We start from the raw sequence: 19725 nt of genomic DNA on the forward strand, positions 1-19725 counted from the left end.
TGACCAGCCAGTGAATGCACACCATTAGTTCCACGGTTCATCAACTCCTCTCTTGGTGCCCAGGGTCAGGGATGGAATCCTGAACAGGACCCCTGGGGTCAAAGGTCAAGGAGGGTTTCTAGAAGGCAGGCATACCCGTTTCCTTCTCCAGTTCATTTTCACATGACTCAGCAGCACATTTGAACTGGAAACGCGTGGAAGGGGTCATATGGGTTTCTGGTTTAACCTATTTGGACCAGAGGAGCCGGTCCTACAAATCCTTCATGATCAGTGGTTCTCAAACCTTTTCATGTCAAGGATCCCACCCCCACCAATATGTCTTTCCAGGGACCCCCAGAAACATGGATTTTAGTTACAAAAGTTTGCTTAAAAAATATGTACAGTATTTGCACAAATTCCTCATACAGTAATTCTCAAATCTATTTTTCAAAAATAGCAGATCTACAAGCTCATACCGCGGCACTGAGTGCTGCACTATGAGCTTGTATATCTGCTATTTTTGAATAGCCAAAGTATAAAATGTTTAAAGTGGTTCAAAAACTTCAAATCAAAGTGACACAGATGCGTTCCAGGTCCTAAATGGGTTAAATGTGCTTCCTTGGATTGCAACAAGGGACATGGAAAATGTGTGTTCCGTACATTTACTTCAATGCTTGTCATCCAACTAAATTACAGGAATCCAAGTCTAGACCATTTGTCAAAACCCCTAATTTTGCTCAGAGTCTGAAGGTCCTTCTTTCTCTCCTCTAGTATTCTGTCAGTATGTTTTTGTTATTTAAAGCCATAATTAGAGCTCTACACAATCCACTTTGTAAGCTACAGTCTCAAGTAAGGCCCAACTTGCCTTTTCTCCCTTATTTTATCCAAATAGCCCGAGAAGGAAAGAATTTCACTACAATAAAATCTTACGGAATGAGGAAAGGAGTGCATCCATGTTGTTCATCCCTACTTTAAAACTTGATTCATTCACTGTATCTTCACATTTATGTCCTTGTACAAGTTCATGTTGGTATTTTAAAACTATTTCCAATCCTTTGTAGACCCACTTTCTTTAGCCCAAAATATAATGCCGCTTTTGAGTTGCTCTGCGATCTGAGGCTGCATTCTGTGCATTCCCACAAGGTTAATCAACAATCAACTTTCAGGTTGACCATCCAGTGACTGCACCACTAGTTCAAGGGTCAAACCGCTAGTAACACACCGTTGTATTTGCCAAAGAAACATTTTTTTTATTAGAATCAACTCAATATTTGGTCCTTTTTTAACATTAACCAGGCTGTATATTCATTAATACGAGCAGCATGTTAAGTTACGCAAAAGAAAAAAATCTCCAAACAATCAAATATAATATATTCACAACTTCATAGATAAAGCTCTGTCGCCACGTAAAAAATATGACTTGTCCACAAACAACGCGATACGAAACAATAATTTGACCAGTGGAACTGACGCAAACATCATTCCATACAAACAAAACAATACACAGTGATAGCAGTACACTCTCCACACACACACACACACACACACACATTGTCCTGTGTCTATTCCGCTTCTCCCTTTAGCTGGAACAATACTTAATCCTAAAAGGGGGAAGAGCGGAGTTGACACGCTTTCAGTAGGTCACAGAGACCAGGGGGAGGATTCCCGGGGGCCCCCTCAACAGGATGAAGAAAGTTTTTTTTAGGGTCCACGTTATCAGTGGTGCGTCAGTGGGTACCGTTGATCAGCTCTGTGGGTGCCGAGTTCTCGTGAGGATCTCCTCGGTTGATGCAGGTATGACCGTTGGCTCCGTTCTCCTCCTTTGGTTTGGAGGCGCGGCGAGGTTTGCCGTTGGCGTCCGTCGTCGTCGTCTCCTCCTCGGAGCTGCTCTCCACGTCGCTGCGGTCGTCCTTTGCCACCTGAGACATGACACAGACGTTATGGTTAGTTGAACTGGTCACACCCAGCAGAACCTAAATGTTTAGCTGAACTGGTTAGACGCAGCAGAACTTGAATGTTTAGTTGAACGGGTTAGACCCAGCAGAACCTAAATGTTTAGTTGAACGGGTTAGACCCAGGAGAACCTAAATGTTTAGTTGAACGGGTTAGACCCAGCAGAACCTAGATGTTCTGAGAACAGCAGGCACATGTCGTTGCCGTCGGGCAGAAACCTTATCTCCACACACTGTTTTTTTTATTTTTTTGGTAAATCAACACCTACATGATCATACTACAGCGTCACACAAAAGTAGCAGATCCATAAGCTTGAATCAACAAGCTCAAAGCGCAACCTACTAGCTTGGCCCAGATAAACAGATAAAATAAAGTTCATAAACTGAGCTTTATTTTATTTAACCATATAATATTGTCCAAAATAGATTATCTACAAGCTCACATTGCTAGACAAATACAGTATTGGTCAAACCGATATACATCGGTCTGACTGGCTCTAGAAATTGCAGTTTTTATGCCTTTATCATATCTCTGGTTTTAGCAAGAAACAATGGATGCTGGGAAAAGGCCAACCGGGTGGGTGCTCACAGGAGATAAAAACATCTTAAAGGTGTATGGTGGAGAACTGTCAGTTATCGCCCTGATGAAGACGTTAACCAGTCGAAACACGTTGGCATTTCTATAAAATAAAATTGGTTTGAACTTTACTTCTTCTCCACATTTTGTTGAGAGCTGGGATCTCTTGCTGTGCTGAACTCTAGAGCAGGATGGGTACTGACCCAAAAGACACCAAAAATAGCAAACAGAGACGTCAGCGTTTTTAAGTAATTATGTAACCTCTTTAATAGCGTCAGAGGAAGTGGGTGACTTTTCCTCAGCATTTCTGACACGTTTGGGTGTGAACTGTGAAGTCTGCTTTGAGGACATGGCTAATACATCTCGTGCACACGCTGTGACGCTGGGCTTAGGCCCATTTACAATCAAACTGAAGATATTTCCAAATTCGGACATTCCACAGTTAAACTGTGATATTTTGGCAGGACCAGAGAACAGAGGGTTTGCGTTGCCAAGTGTTAATGTGCGATTTGTGAAACAGTGTGAGAGGAGCTGTTACCTAAAAAATTAACAGTATGTAAAATAGTGACGTTTTAGTTATATTGTTCCTGCTGTTGCAAACTAGGTGAAGAAATCACAGATTGAGATGCTTTAACCTTTGCCTTTATGAAACATCTCTGACCATTAGGGTTTGATAACAAATCGATAGTTCAGCCACTGCAAATGTTCTAAAATAATAACCAAAGATATTCTATCTGTAAGCTCTCAATGCGTCGCCCTGCTTGTAGAGAGACTATTTTGGCTGTGCAACATGCTTCCACAGAAGACATACTGGCTTCTATGGAATCCAAACGACGGTTTCCTTTCCATAGAAGGTTTTAGGCCACATACAATTACATTACACAACAAAGTACCTTTCCCTTGAAGATGGCGTTGATGGCCATGCGAGCGATGGTGTAGAACCAGATGACGTGAAGACACTGCAGCACCAGCAGCAAACCGTTCAGCAGCCCCCAGGACCGGTACGGACCGATGATCTCCCAGCTCTCAAACAGAACGCTGTTGACAATCCTACAACACACACACGTTTTAGTTCTTTATTTGAATCCACAAATTACAATACATTTTACAGGGAAACAAATAGAACAGGTTGATAGTTCATGGACATCTAAGGATACACATCCTCCTCCACACAGACAAACTACATATAACTGCTGAAACAGAGCAATATTTAGCGAGTTGTTTGGCTTTGCTCTTTGTCATGCCAGCTATTGTTAGGCCACTTGAGGTCAATTTATGTACAGTACATGGCCCAGGCTTCCAAATATGAGTATTGAGAATCTGCATCTGTACCCAAAGTCTGTTATGATTCTAAGTAATGGTCAGTACTTGCTTATCACTCACACACAGTCAATACGTCATCTCTGTCAGGTGGAAACCTCATATCCAAAACTGTTACAAAGAATAGCAAAAGAACACAATACTTTTGTGTGACGCTGTGTAGTGTTGTACAGTATGCTGTCCTCTTATGACTTATGTCAGCATTGTTTAGTGTTTAAGGTGCCACAGCACCCACCCCAAATCATAACTGACTGCGGAAACTTCAAGCTACTCTGACTTCAGAAGGTTGACATTTCTTTATTATAAATCCTTGTTTTGAGTGGTCTCGTGTAATATTATAATATTTTGAGATATGGACTTTTGATATGCAATCAAATTCAGTCATTTTTTGAATAATTCACTGAATGTGCAATGTATCTAGAATATATGAAGTTTCCAGAAATACGGTATATGAAAGTGTCAAGAATATTTACTTTTACAAAACTAGCCCTTACCCGTTCAAAGATATGAGCTCCAAAATTATGTGCAGTGTGTGGGTTATGGGATGTGCACTGTGCATACAGTATATGAGGGATGGAAAGTAACTTTAACTGGTGCTTGCATGATAATATGTAGGAGCATCAATGTAAGAAATACCCGTTTTGTTTAATGGCTACCCCCCCCCCCCCCCCCCCCCCCCAGCCCGCCCGCCCACCCGCCTGCGCACACACCCGCCTGCCTGCACACACACACACAGAGAGAGCTGGTTAAACATGTTGCCTCATGCTAGATGCAGAATAGATGTGCCTCATGCTAGATGCAGAATAGATAGTAGATACACCATAAAAATGCTAATATACAGTATATGATTTGTGAAAGTGACAAACGGGCTTCACAGTTATGTTAGGTGTGTTCATATGCTAATGGTGATGCGATTTCAGATCAATTGCTCCAGCCACTGAGGAGAAACGCTGTTTCAGACAGACACTCACTCACTCACTCAGACATTCGCAAAATTATAGTATAGATATTCTAATTTTCTGAGATTGATCTGTACATGTTTCTGTGTTCATTAACTTGACACTGTCCCGTCATAATAAACAAATAAAGTTAAAAGTTAAGGTGATCAAGTATGGCGTTAATTTATGATAAAATGAAAATACTATAGTTTAAAATATGGAGATATGAGGTTTCTGCCCGACAGCAACGAAACGCTGGTCTTCAAAAGTGACTCACGCAACACGAAAAACCACATGGTTTGTTGTTGACGAGGCGTTACTCACCAGAACGGATAGATGACGAGTCGGGTGATGAAGAAGCTTATTGCGAACACCACAAACAGGCCATCACACACCCTCTGGTACTTTGCATAGTTGGCCAGCTTGGCAGCCTTTTGGGGGAATGAGTTACGCATGAATAAATCATGTGTGATGAAAACGACCAAACAAATATATGCCACACAGTGAGATGCTGCGCCTCAGATTACAGGATGGGAGCAACCTAAAAGCAGTACCTTGACGTATCAATATCACTTCGGTTTAACCACTTAAACCCTCTATACTCAGTAAGACACCAAACCTCCTCGCCAAAAATAAATGATCTACAAGCTCACAATGCGTCACTACGTGACGCGATGTGACCTTATAGATCAGCTATTTTTGGTGAACAGGGATTCTGGGGTTCCGGTGGTTAAACGTCAAGTATGAAGTTGTGTTCAATCTGTCGTAATGGAGACTAGTAGTGATGTCATTACGTGCGCATCCCGCATCAAAAACTCATTCAAGTCGCCCAGGGACTCATTCATGTCATGGTTCTGGGGTCCCGGGGATGCGCCTCCATTGGAGTCCATGTTAAAATAATTTACCGGGTCGCGGTAATAGAAAAACATTTTAAAATTCCACAGACACCACCATTGTTCATGGGTGAAAGCATCCTACTTTACCCTACGTTAACACAAATAAAATCCACGTAGAAAGTCTTAAACAGGCGATAGAAACGTCCATGTTTTGATTCCACCGACGACCGACGCCATTTTGCACGCCCAAATTCATTAGGGGCACATGTTTTAGTAGTTCTAAGTTCAAACATTAGCCAAATTGTAAAATAAATATAAGAAATAGGCAAACATTTTGAAAATAGCCGATCTACAAGCTCACAGCGCTCGAAAACATTGTATTGAGGACTCATAAAACTTTTCTGGGACCCATTTGAATGACCACCTGTGGGTCCCGGGACCCATTACATTGAAAACCTAGTAACATCACTGTTCTCTCATGTTGTCCTCGTGACCCATGCTAAGATATTAGGGGGAGAGATTTAAATACTGTATGCAGTGATGTTACTAGGTTTTCAATGTAATGGGTCCCGGGACCCACAGGTGGTCATTCAAATGGGTCCCAGAAAAGTTTTATGAGTCCTCAATACAATGTTTTCGAGCGCTGTGAGCTTGTAGATCGGCTATTTTCAAAATGTTTGCCTATTTCTTATATTTATTTTACAATTTGGCTAATGTTTGAACTTAGAACTACTAAAACTACTAAAACATGTGCCCCTAATGAATTCGGGCGCCCAAAATGGCGTCGGACGTCGGTGGAATCAAAACATTGACGTTTCTATCGCCTGTTTAAGACTTTTACCGCGACTTTTACCGCGACCCGGTAAATTATTTTAACATGACCCCAGGACCATGACATGAATGAGTCCCTGGGCGACTTGAATGAGTTTTTGATGCGGGATGCGCACGTAATGACATCACTGACTGTATGACATGAATGTGCCTTGGATGAAAAGGTTATTTACAGGGCTGAGCGGAGACAAAAGAAGATTGAGAACCACTGCTTTATTGGACCTCGAGTCTTTTACCTCAAGCACGATGTCGGAGGCATCGTGGGCAGCCATGACCAGCGTTCCTGCTCGCAGCATGTTGTTGGCATAGGAGAAAGAAATGAGGGTTATGGTGGCCAGGTGATGGACAAGCATGATGTGGTGATCCTGTGGTGAGATGAGGGGGAGGAAAGCGAGACAAGTCAGGAGATGATGAATGGAGATGACAGGTGAACAGCATGCTCGAGGTAGTTGGGACGATAATCGTTATTATCGTTTATAGTGATTAGAAAAACTCTCACAATAATCGTATCTTGGAGATTTAAATGTATCGTGAAATTATCCTCCGTCATGCACTGGGATCAATTCACCTTTATTTGCCGAGCTGCATATTTTTAAACCCTCTATAATTGGTCAAATGGACCTAGAAATAACATCCTTGATACAGCATTTATTTTACTTTCTACCGAATCTCTTGGCCAAAAAATAGCCGATCTACACGCTTGCAACATGTTGTGAGCTTGTAGATCTGCTATTTTATGGCAAATGCTTCTCCCCAGGATAATGGATGTTGGGGATATTTTGATTATCGCGATAATATCATAAATCACAATTTCTTTGGTCACAATATTCGTGATATGAAACTTTCAAATTGTCCCATCCTTAGTTGGTAGGATGGAATTGAGGTATTGAAATGTCACACACATGTTTGAAGTAATGAATGAACCGTGTGAACTATCTGAACATATCTTAAGCATGATGTGATGCGTGGTGTTGGTAATGGGTGTGTGATGTCAGACAGACAAAAGCATATCAGGAAAATCAGGATGTTCCGGCTACTTTAAATACAGGGTATGATTAGCTTGAAGACATCTTAAGCAGGATGCCGTCAGCCGTGAACCTGTCAACGTGTGCACACATTCAGACAGGCAAAGTCTCAGGAAAATCTGGAAATTCAGGCCCGCCGTGTGAAAGGACTCACCTTCCGTTTGATGTCCGTGAACTGGGAAAACATGAGCGACCAATAGAAGGCCAGCTCGGCGATGTAGTAGTTGTGCTGGCCAGGACTCAGAGGCTGTGGGAGGGAGTTGCGAAAGAAAAATAGTATGACACACAAGTCAAAAATGTTGCCCCAACTAAGAAAACATTGTGGTAATTCCCTCATAATCCCCTCACAATGTAAGGCCTTTAGCCAGGAGATATGTCATTGCTGCCTGGCAGAAACCTCTCCATTCTTTAACTTTTCATGAATTAAAGGTCAGTCCACCAAATGCAACTCCTTGGAACATGCAACTCCTTACAACTACTTTCGACCATTATCCCCAATGCCAGTTGCAAGGAGTTGCATTGATGTGGACTGGCATTAAAACTGTTTTGTTGCAAGGAGCTGCGACTAGTTGCATTGGTGCAGTCTGGCCTAAATGCCCTATTTGATCATAAGTTGATCATACTGTAGCATCACACAAAAGTAGGCAGACTGGACAGACTGATTATGAGAGCAGGCAAGGTGACAGGGGCCGAGTTTGACTCTGTGGTGTCAATCACAGACATAAAAAGGTAGACGCCTCTTCCGGCTCTCTGGTACCCATCTTGCATTGATAGGCATTTTTGATTGACAGGCTTGGAATTCTTCCGTGTGCGTAACAGACACGGAAGGTCGGTAGGCAAATCAGAGGCAGGTGGGGGAGGGTCTTTTCGTACGCAGCTCTTAGTTGGACGGGTCGCTCCAATCAACTGTAGCGGTGGACGAGGTATCTAGCTTTTTATATCTGTGGTGTCAATGGCAGAGAAGAGCTGGCCAAGACATTGTCCATCCTGGATGATGTCAGCCACACTGCACACAGCACTTTACCCCCGTAAGAGCAAATTTAGTAATAGATTTAAATCCCTGTCATGTAACACCAGACAGATATGGGAACGCCATCATCCCAAGGGCCATCAGGTTATTTAACAAAGTACTGGGGGGAGAGGAGGCGGGTGGGGGTTGGCTAGTTACATCTTTTTTTTATCTTTGATACAATAGTTATAGCTGTGTCCTTCTTGAACTTTTGTTGTTTTATTTTTCTCTTTTTAATCTTTGGCTTCCTATACTTTTAGATATTTTTTATTGTGCCATTTCTTTTTCCATTGATGTAATGTTTTTATATGTTCATCATGCTTCTTTTTATTGATAACCTGTGTGCATGTATTGCATCGATCCAGGGCTACCCCAGAGTTAGTGTCGAAGAGTCCTTGAGCAATACTCTGAACCCCTAGTTGCTCCCGGTGAGCAGGTTGGTACCTTGCATAGTTTCCTCCGCCATCGGTGAATGAATGTGTGTGTGAATGGGGTGAAAGTAATGCACAATCTCTGTAAAGCGCCTTGGATAAAGATGCTATATAAATGCATCATTTACCATTCCATACAGCATTTTAATGATTGGAGTAGCAAAGCTTCCCCACATAATGTGCAGGGTGGTTTTTCCTGCGTCTACATATACATATCTATTTAACATGACATATAGGGAGAGGGTAAAAAACTATTCACCTGGAAAGGATAGTTGGACCAGCACTCTCTGGTATTCCACATCCAAGGAGACTGCAGGGAGACCAAAGACATGATCATTTAAATAACGTGCAAATGAAGGAACCCGTGTCTGACGTAAGAACAGGCCTGGAAGGCAGCAGAATTCTTTTGCCTTCCAAGCGGGCCTGAATGATGCAACATGAGCACGTTCTGTCAATTCACTGTGTGAGGAGTTTCAGTCAGCGGGTTTCGTGGCTCACAAACAATGTTTAGAATGTGTCACACTGAATAAAACAAGGCACTGTTATGTCATGTAAGGTTCAACTCACCACCCACAAATGCCGCATTGCATAGATAAATATTCCAAAGTAAAAGGTGAGCCTCCACCTAGACGGGTACAAAAGAGGAACGTTAGGAAAGCAGAACAATGTCAAAGAATTATCTTGCACATGCAGAAGGTCAGAAAGTTGAGTTCTGAACTTCTTGCTCCTTATGAACTTACATGCTCTCACAGAACTTTTTGAGTACGCTGGGTTTGTCCTGGTTCCGCCTTAACCGGAACCATCTCTGTAATTTGCGCTTGTCCCAGTCCAGCTGTTTGGACAGCCCCTCAAGTTGCCTGTCATCTGGACTCTAAAAAAAAGTGGACACCACCACAGAAGAGGAAGAATGCCGGTTTAAACCTATTTTGCATTCGGGAGAAACAATGCGGTATTATGCAATACTGACATGCAAAGAGGAGATTAGCATTTATTTACAAAGGGAAGATACTACATGTACAGCAGCACTTGTCTCCTGGGCACTAGCTGGGGCAGGGTAAACCACAGTTAACAAATCTATATTCCAGCACGCACCAGGACACTGGGATTTACACGATCAGATTACGTTCAAACCAAGGGACAATTCATACAGACTATTGCACGATTCATATGAAACGGCCCCAAGAAGGAGCAAGCTACTGTACATTCTTGCAATGCTTCATTAGAGAGATTTGCTATGTTTTGGATTGCCATCAGACGTGCCATTAAGATAAGATGTGCTTATTCTGCTTAACTGCATTTCCTTTTATCTCATCTCATGTCCAAGGTAGCATAAACAGTTTAGTTCTGGGTCAGTTTCCATAGTTTCCCATTGCTTCATTTGATTGGCTCAGCAGCAGCAGCAGAACCGGGAACAGACGGCACCAGGGCAGGAATTTCATGGAGGCCATGAAGGCCATGGCCGTTGTTGCCCCTCAGTTTGGCCTTGTGCCCCTCAAGCCAATGGCATGAGGCCACAGTGGCCTTAATGCCCAAGCTGACTGTACCACTTTCCCCTCTATCTCTTTCTTGTCAATATGTAGAGTTGTGTAGACAGTAGACACCGCTGTCTCTTTCTTGTCATGTAGACACCAACCTCCCAGAGTCCCCATCTTTAAACCAATCCAGTGACTTTGATTGTAAATACCATCATGTATCTATTTCACTGCAGATTAGGTCATCATCCCTAACCCATAGTTTCAACAAATTCTTTCAACAGACTAAAATCTTGTTCTATCTGATGGCCTTCCTGCCCTGGCATTTGGCCTTTGCGCCCTCAACAGTTTACACACCAAAGGCCAAGTGTCCTTGCCCCTAAAATGAGGGAATTCCAGGCCTGGACGGCACCTTCATATGGGTTTCCTGTTCACATGTGCCTCTGTCTGCTGAGCCAATCAAATGAAGCTTTGACAAACTGACCTGGAACAGGAAATGTTTATGCCACATTTTGGCCATGCAGTCATTCTGTTTGATGGCTGCTTTCCTTATCCTGTTCGCCATGTAAAGCTCTCATCATATACAACACTTTAAATACAGATGTGACTACACAATTTATTATTAAACATGGTTAGGTTATAAAAGGGACCTCAAATGGTCTTGTCCTTTGAGACAATATACTAGCAGTAAATATACTAGCAATAAGTGTGGACAAGACTGAGAGGAAAGGATTCTGCCTCCTGTGAATTGTTTTATTTTTTATAATTTTCTTTTTATTTCGTTCATTTTTTCTGAGGGGCAGCATTCCGTGGACATGGCTCACAACAATCGGCTATTTTCGGTGAAGAGATTTGGTGTTGAGGGGAAAAGGAGCGGACCCTATGGGAGACCCCAGTCAAGGGTTTATCATCAGGTGCTGCCGATTAGCGTAGAACCCAACAATTATCACATTATTGCCCATTTACTCTTTGTGCATTCATATTGGGGAATGTCAATGTGAAGAGAAGTCGCTGCCACAAAGCAGAAGGCCCACAACACTCCAAATTAAATAAAGTCTTTACGGTGCACGGGTCAATGATATCATGAAACATTGAAGATGTTGCCAGCACAGAAGGAATCTCCTTTTCACATGATTTATTTACCTCTCTGGACAGAGACAACGAACATACGTTTCGACCCGTTGGTCTTTGACAACGCTGAGGAAGACAGACGGGTCGAAACGTACGTTCGTTGTCCTCTGTCCAAGAGGTGAATAAATCATGTGAAAAGGAGATTCCTTGTGTGCTGGCAACTTTTCAGAATGTCAATGTGAACCAATCAGCACTTAAGTTATTTAAAGGCACACTGAAGGCGAACAAGCACAGGGAAAATGTGATGAATTGCGTAAAATCAATCTTTAGCATCTTAGCATGCTGGAATATCAATACATTCTTTTTTTTAATTGACCTGTGTGAGTGTTAAGTGAGTTTTGATGCCTTTCGCGTGCCACATGTTTTTCTCGCACAGAAAAAACAGAGAATTCCATTTTTTTAAAGAAAACAATGATTCTCTATGTATGACCTCATGCACACCGGCTCCGAATTTGCCATGCGGCAGGTGGCTGCGGCTGTGCGTTTTTTTCCCGATCGAACCCAGTTCGATTCGTGCGTCTTGTCGCAAGCGGGAAAAACTCATTGACTCCTTATATGACTCCTCTTCGGATCCGCAGTGTGGATTCCGCAAAGCCTTGCACACCAAATCCAATGCATTTTAATCATGCAGCAAAACGGAAAGAAACGCAACGGTCCTGTGTGCAAAGCCCTTTAGCGTGCTGGAATATCGATACATTCTATTTTAAAGAGTGAGTTTTGGTGCTTTTCAAATGCGGAAAACATCATTGGTGTGTTCAAATGTTCCGATCATGTTCCTTAGTGACATGATGTAAACATGCAGCTGAGTGGTGTTGTGTTTATGTACCCTGGTGGACGCGTAGAGCCTCTCCAGGGCAGCGTTGGGCTGGGCCGGTCGACTCACTCCTGCCTGAATGTGAAGTATGTGGGCACAGGGTTTGGCCACCAGCCTATGCACACACACACACACACACACACACACACACACACACACACACACACACACACACACACACACACACACACACACACACACACACACACACACACACACACACACACACACACACACACACACACACACACACACACACACACACAGAGAGAGAGAGAGAGAAAAAAAGGGCGGGGGTAGGGACGGGATATGGATGGTGGAGTGTTCATAAAAGAGAGATTCAGAGTCAGTGAGAGAGAGAGAGAGACTGACCAAACATGTTTATAGCATAACAGGTTATGCGAATAGATGGAACCATTTAGCTGAGTTCTACTCAGAGGGGGGGGGGGGCCTCCTTCAGCCAGTGGTGGGGATACGGGGACCCCCTGCCCAGGGGTCCTTGAGGGAGTTCCGAGGGGGTCAGTGTTTGAGAAATACTTGCCTTCAACTACTTGAAATCTAGCATCCCTATTCTGGGGCTAACTTTTCACGAAAAATAACCAATCGAATCTAAGCTCACACTTGTGGGCAGGGGAGATGTTTAGTGTAGAGCGAAAACAAGACGGGCCTGGTTCTCAACCTGTGGATCCCCACATGATTCTTTTTTTGGGGACTTTTAAGACCTTTTCTGTCAAAGAAAACATTGGTCAAATTGTCAAATTATATAAGAAAGAGGCAAACATTTCGAAAATATAAGATCAACAAGCTCACAGCAGCCTCTTGTGAGCTTGTAGTCTGCTATTTTCACAATATTTATCTGTGGAAGCGAGTCAAACTAAATGTAATGCCTCAGCTCCAACAATTTGTGTCAGGGTGGGGAGGTCCCCCAGTTCAAATAGGATTATTTGGGGGGTCACGGCCTGAAAAAGGGTCACTGAAACCATTGAACTAAAGTATAGGGAGAGAGGGGGGAGACTAATGAGAGATGCAGTCAAGGGACAGAGAGAGAGAGAGAAGAGAATCCTCAGGAATGTAGCACTTGGGTCTCAATCGGGTGATGGGCTGTCATGTGACAGGATTGGGAGTGTAGTCAGTCATGGTAGGTCACATTCTCAGTTCTCTAAAAACCAAGCTGAACAGGACAGGAGAGACTATAACCAAAACACTGGTGATGTCTGTCGTAAGATGATTACAAATGCCTGACTGTGTCTTCATCCACTTCCAGGCAATTCCATTGTTGCATTCTTACAAACTCACGTTGCACTTGCAAACACAAGGCAGTGTCCACTGTCCAGTCACAAGCGCATAATATTGTTGCATTCTTACAATTTGTGCTGCAACGCAGAGTTCCCCCCCACAGTCACAAATACAATGCAATTTTGCAGGGCTGCGTAGTGTGTATGCAAGCCTGCAGGACTGCATTTGTGACAGACTGGGAACTCAACTCCCACACAGCCAAATTGTAGTAATAAGGCGAACAGTTATGTTAATTTTTAGCACGAGACTACTGAATGCACAGCTTGTCCTGTGGGAGTTCCTGGCCAAATAGTAACTAGTAAGCCAATAAAGACAAACACAGTAGAAAACATGTCCTATAATCATATGTCACATGTCCTCCTACTAGGATGTATAAAAACTGAAAGACCATCTCCTTGCAGAAAGAAGAATTATCCAAGAAAAGGAACCACCAGTAAAAAGGTAGACATGATTAGCTTTTGCCCCAAGTTAGAAAGGCATTTTTCTCTGCAGAGAGATGACTTGATGACACGTGAGACTGAATGTTCCAAGTGTCTGTGCAAAAAGGTGTGACCATTGACCAAGTAAATAAACTTGGTGGCTATCGAAACGTTTTAATGCTGTTTCACAAGTCATAAAGCTGTCTTGTCTTGTACGATACATTTCCAATGTAAACAAAGGTTCCTTAATAAACACTGAAGCAAGATGCCACCAATACTACAATGAAGCTTTATGCATCATCCTACCAAATTTAAATCACTTTTTATTGCATTCTGCATTGCAACATGTGCTATATTTGCACTGCTTTCTTTGTTTCATTATGAGCACACTTTGATCTTCTTGTGCACACTGATGAGGAGGCTCTAGCATTTAACTGCCAGCTTAGTGCAGGAGACAATAAAACAAACCTTGAACCTTGGATCTAACTTTATGACCCGAGTCCTGACTGAGCAAGATGTTTTATACATGTTCTATAGTCTAACAAATGCACATGATGACACTACACAGCAGTGGTTCTCAAAGTGGATTCCAGGGACTCTGTGGGTCTAAAATGGACCCATACAAGTCTGTAACTCTGACAGCATACAAATAGAGCCTATTAACGGTCCATTTGGTTCCATTTGTATACTGTCAGAGTTAAGGGGAGACCTTGCCATTTGAAAGTTTGAGAAACACTGCACTACAGAACTTAAACATACAGAACTAAAAACACCATGCACACAATCAGGACTGGAGATAATATCAACAACAAAAATAAAACACGTGGGCCTACTGTTACTGTAACCTACCTCTCGAATAAGTGTCGGATGGCCAGGACAGCCACGGCCAGGGGCAGGGCCCACGCGATGTCCCCCGCCCTGGGCCACTCCACCCCGGGCGGTGGATGCTCCAGGTCGGCCCAAGTCACATTTCCTGGAAGCCAGAAGCTCTCGCTCCAGAACCAGGAGGAGATGAAGGCAGTCATCGGAGAAACAATGACTCAATCCAACCAGTTAGAAGGTAATATAAACTACAGCCTGCTTTTACAGCAGCAGCCAGAGACACTGACTGAACTGAACTGAAGAGAAACTTGTTATTGTACCATCCAGACTCGGATCTAAAGTTAGCTGCTCTCAACAGTCAGAGTGGAGGAGCACTGAAGCACAGGAGGATTTTCCACCTCCTCCTCCTCCTTGTCAAACATCGCCACAGCACACACACATGGCACACGCACGCACACGCGCACACATACACACTCACCGGCTTGTGTGATGTTGGCAGACTGGCTGCAGCTGCACAGGCAGACCGCTAAAGGGCGAGACACACACACACACACACACACACACACACACACACACACACACACACACACACACACACACACAGTCTCACACACACACACACACACACACACACACACACACACACAGGCAGGCAACACCCACTGACTGAACTCGTCAGGGTAGGTAGGTTGGTCCTGGCTCGCACAATGGAGGGTTTCACTTCCAGATAATATTTAAAACCATGTTGTTTTGTTTTTAATTGATGGATGATCACAGCATTAAACATCCTTAAATGGCTCCAAGTTTATGTCCTGATCATCTGCTGCCAAACTGGAAATACACACTTCTCTCTTTGCCAACCCCTCAAAAACAACGCGATTCCACCGACACAAAGGTAGTGTTTGTTTTATCTCCTGTGAAACCTGTACATGACTGGTTTGGTGTCAGTGTTGTTGTAAGGACTGCATGTCTGTCTGGAGGCTGTAATTATACATGTGCACTGCACGCTGGATTATTGTTTATGTTCAAGGCTATGTTTAGAAACGGCACTTTTAGTATTAGTACGAGCCTGCCGCGAAGCTTGTTTGTTATCATACAGATACAGTGCTATAGGCCCTAACCCTAATCCTAACCCCACTAAACTAATGCTGTGAGGTGGGGAACATAGAACCTGGGGAACATAGAACCTGGGGGACATAGGTTGGACCCCCTATAGGCCTAGCAACATTACATTTTATTCCACGCTCGGAAATAAGTTCTGAAGCCGTCATTGATTGATTAATTGGAGAATTTATTAGAAGGTTGCATAGGAAAAAGTACAGTTTCATGACAGTACAGTTCATTGGTAGGCCTACAAGCTACTAAAAGGAGATGCGTTTCCTTATTTACACAGGAACTTTATATATTTCTCATATAAGTTATGAAACAGACTTGCCCTGAAACATGACGGTCGCTGACGCTGATAACATGACGTACGACCGTCATGGGTCAGGATTTACCTGCGTTGGTGGAGGCGAATTCAAAAGAGTCTACAAACTACACAAACATTCAAATTTAACAAACAAAGTGCTTAATAAATTAACAACCCATTGTAAATCTTGGCCGGCATTGTATAATTACCTGGGACCTCCGTGTTCTTTAATAAGAAGCCTTTTTATCCGATATTTTTTCTGTTTTCCCATGTATTTCCGGACCCATTTTTGCAGGGCCACGCCCACATCTCAGTGTTCAATAGATGGGGTTGGTGCGCATGCGGAACACCAGGAAAAGCATGGGAAAACAGAAAAATATCGGATAAAAAGCAGATAAAAAGGCTTCTTATTAAAGAACACGGAGGTCCCAGGTAATTATACAATGCCGGCCAAGATTTACAATGGGTTGTGACTTTATTAAGCACTTTGTTTGTGAAATTTGAATGTTTGTGTAGTTTGTAGACGCTTTTGAAGCGACCGTCATGTTTCAGGGCTAGAAACAGACAGAAACCTGTCCATTAGAAACCTGTTTATTTTTGCAACTTTTTAAACCAATGTCGATTTGTTGGGTTGAGTTTCGCCCGCTTTGAGTTGGGGGTGTAATCAATGGTTAGAGCTTTGCAGAAATTGCAGCTGGTGACGGGTGGGGGTTGGTGTGGTTCAGGATGGGGAGGGCGTTTCACCATCAGTTTTCGCCACCTAGTGGCGGAAAAAATAGACCGTTTGTCAGCCTTCTGATTGGTCCCTGAGACTCCCTGACTGGCCAACCAGAAAAAACATTCACTTTTTGCTATCGGGGGTGGAGTTTGTGCAGTGGAGAATGTTAAATGTGGCTTTCAAAACTGTCCGCAGTGCGCGACACGGCGATCGCCCGGTACGGCCGCGATCTCGGCCGTGATCTCGCTCATCATAATGAATAAGCTTCAACAAACTAGTTCACATGGACCATATCAATGGTCTAAGAGTCACGATTGGGTACATATATTTTAAATGGGCAGAATTACGAAAAGCCAGCCTATTATGTGAGGTTAGGATTATAGTTCTGTCCTCTTCCTACCCAGGATGCAATGCGCGGTCTATTCTCTTTCTGATCCAGAGGATTAAACTAATTAAAACATTTATTTTCGGGGGGAAAACTACTGTTTTGCTATGTAATTACTGTACCCTTTTCTTCCCTTTTTATTAATATCACGTAGATGTGTTTTTTGTGGTACTTTATATAGCTGTAATGAGGCTATGAAGGGAAAAAAAATCCCATCCACTACCACTATAAAAGAATCTGCAAAGAGGATTCTGTCCCACTGGGATTAAACAAATTAAAACATATATTTTCGGGTAAACCCCCTGTTTTGCAATGTAACTACTGTACCTTTGTCTTCCCTTTTTATTAATATCACCTAGATGTTTTTCCTTTGGTACATTATATAGCTGTAATGAGGCTATGAAGGGAAAAAAAATCCCATTCACTGCCACTATAAAAACAATCTGCCCAGGGTCAAATGTCCTATCATAGTAACAGGGCAGAATGGGGCGGGATTTGCAAAAGGGCTTATTACCTCTGGGAACTCAGATTGGGGTTCCAGTGGTTCTCACACTTTTTCATGTCAAGGACCCATGCAGGGTTCATTGTGCCATCACTGCCATGCCATCTTGTGGTGGAGATTTTTGTCAAGATTCTACTTTTGCCATGAACACACAAGCCAGATACAGAGCTAAAAAAAAAAAAAAAGGTGTGTTCCCAACTCAAATGCAGGAAATGGTGGGACATCTGGGCACTAAGAACATGTGGGCAATCCTCATTTCGGTGCCCAGATGTCTCCACCCTTAAAAGTGCCCACTCATCTTGGTGCCCTCTCGTCCAAATGCCCACAGCCCACATGTCCCTATTGCCCACTGCCAGATGTCCAGGTGCCCACCCGTCCAGATGCCCTGTCATAACAAAAGTATGGTGCCCAGATGTCCCTAGTGCCCCCTGTCCCACTAGTATTCATAATTTCTCCCCATTATTGTGTGTTTTGAGTTGTTATTAATAATTAGAAATGATTGTTTCCTGCATTTTTGGAAGACTGGGGAACATAGAACATTTTTTAAAGTTGAGTGGGGAACATAGAACCTTTTTTGTGGGGGAACATAGAACCTGGGGAACATATGACCTTTTTTGGGTAAGTGGGGAACATAGAACCTTTTTTGTGGGGGTAAATTGGGAACATTATAGAACCTGGGGAACATAGGTACGGTCCCATTTGTACACTAACTATCAGAGTTATGGAGGTCCTTGAAAATAAAAGTTTTTCACACCTCTGTACTGGTGCGACTCGTAATGAATGTGCCATTGTGTCCTAGTAAATCAGTGTCATAGATATTCTGAAGAAAACCTGGGGACTGACTTTTAGTATTTAGGTCTTATGATGTTTACAATGTCATAAGGACAGGGCTTGCCACAGACAAATCTGTGTCCGGACATATTGATGGCCCCTGCAAGGACCCATAATATCATGCACAGCAGCCATATTGTAAAGAAATTGGGCCTTTTCCTTATTTATTTCCTTCTTAGGTGTTGCCAGTGATACTTATGAAAGCTCCTCTGTTCCATTCTGGTCAGAGTCAGGGTGCTGATATTGTGCATGTTGGCTCACTGGAAACACTCTGCTACACCAGTGGGTCAGCCCCTTTTCCACTGACATGGCCCAACACCACACCACTCCACACCGTCCACTTGTGCCAGGTTTTCCTGAACTTTTCCACTATAAGGACCTGGGTAGAGTGGTGTGAAAGTGGTACTAAACGTGGTACTAAAAAGTATCCACTACAGAGTAGGTCGGAGCTAAGCCAAACACATCAAAATGACTGATCACTCACTGACTTTTCATTTAGACCACCAGGATATAGGTGTAATACATGATAATACATTCTATTGTGTTATAACCACTATTATAACCTATTATGGTATAGTTATCATAGTAATATACTTATATAGTGTATTATATTCACAGTTATAATCCATTATAGTGTATCATAATTAGGATAGTTGTAATACAAATTTATATTGTATTATAATCACAGTTAAAATGGTCAATTTGTTTCTTACTGATAGGGGTACTTTTGTGTGTAATGGAAAATGGAGACCAGTAAGACTCCCTAAATCGGGAGATAAGCGACCGTCAGGTCGCATACACAAACTTTAGAAGGCAATGGTAGCCAATCAGGAGGGGATATGGGAAATGGGACAGATCCATGTTGATGACATGACTTTAGAAATACTCTGTACCGCTTTGTGTGATTTTTGGCCCAAATCTGTAGGAGCAGTGTCCAAAAATGTGTTTGCAAGAATCAGACTCATGTTGGCGCTAGAAGAGGGCCATGTGAGAAATGAGCCCTAGGAGTGTGTGTGCAGAGTTTGG

The 19725-nt window shown here is 42.9% G+C and overlaps 1 protein-coding gene across 1 annotated transcript; it reads right to left on the bottom strand.

The window, feature by feature from the left end:
- Positions 1-1706: 1706 nt before the first annotated feature.
- On the bottom strand, positions 1707-15055 carry LOC308290632 (ceramide synthase 5-like; the record flags this gene model as incomplete). The annotated part of the gene is made up of 10 exons (XM_080732542.1): positions 1707-1898; positions 3402-3558; positions 5091-5197; positions 6670-6798; positions 7613-7705; positions 9158-9208; positions 9466-9523; positions 9639-9769; positions 12328-12430; positions 14880-15055. 10 exons carry the CDS (start codon positions 15053-15055, stop codon positions 1707-1709), a joined length of 1197 nt encoding a protein of 398 aa, XP_080588668.1.
- Positions 15056-19725: the final 4670 nt, after the last annotated feature.

The sequence above is a fragment of the Nannobrachium achirus genome (genome assembly GCF_963921795.1).
Source record: "Nannobrachium achirus genome assembly, chromosome: 9".
Classification (NCBI taxonomy): domain Eukaryota; kingdom Metazoa; phylum Chordata; class Actinopteri; order Myctophiformes; family Myctophidae; genus Nannobrachium; species Nannobrachium achirus.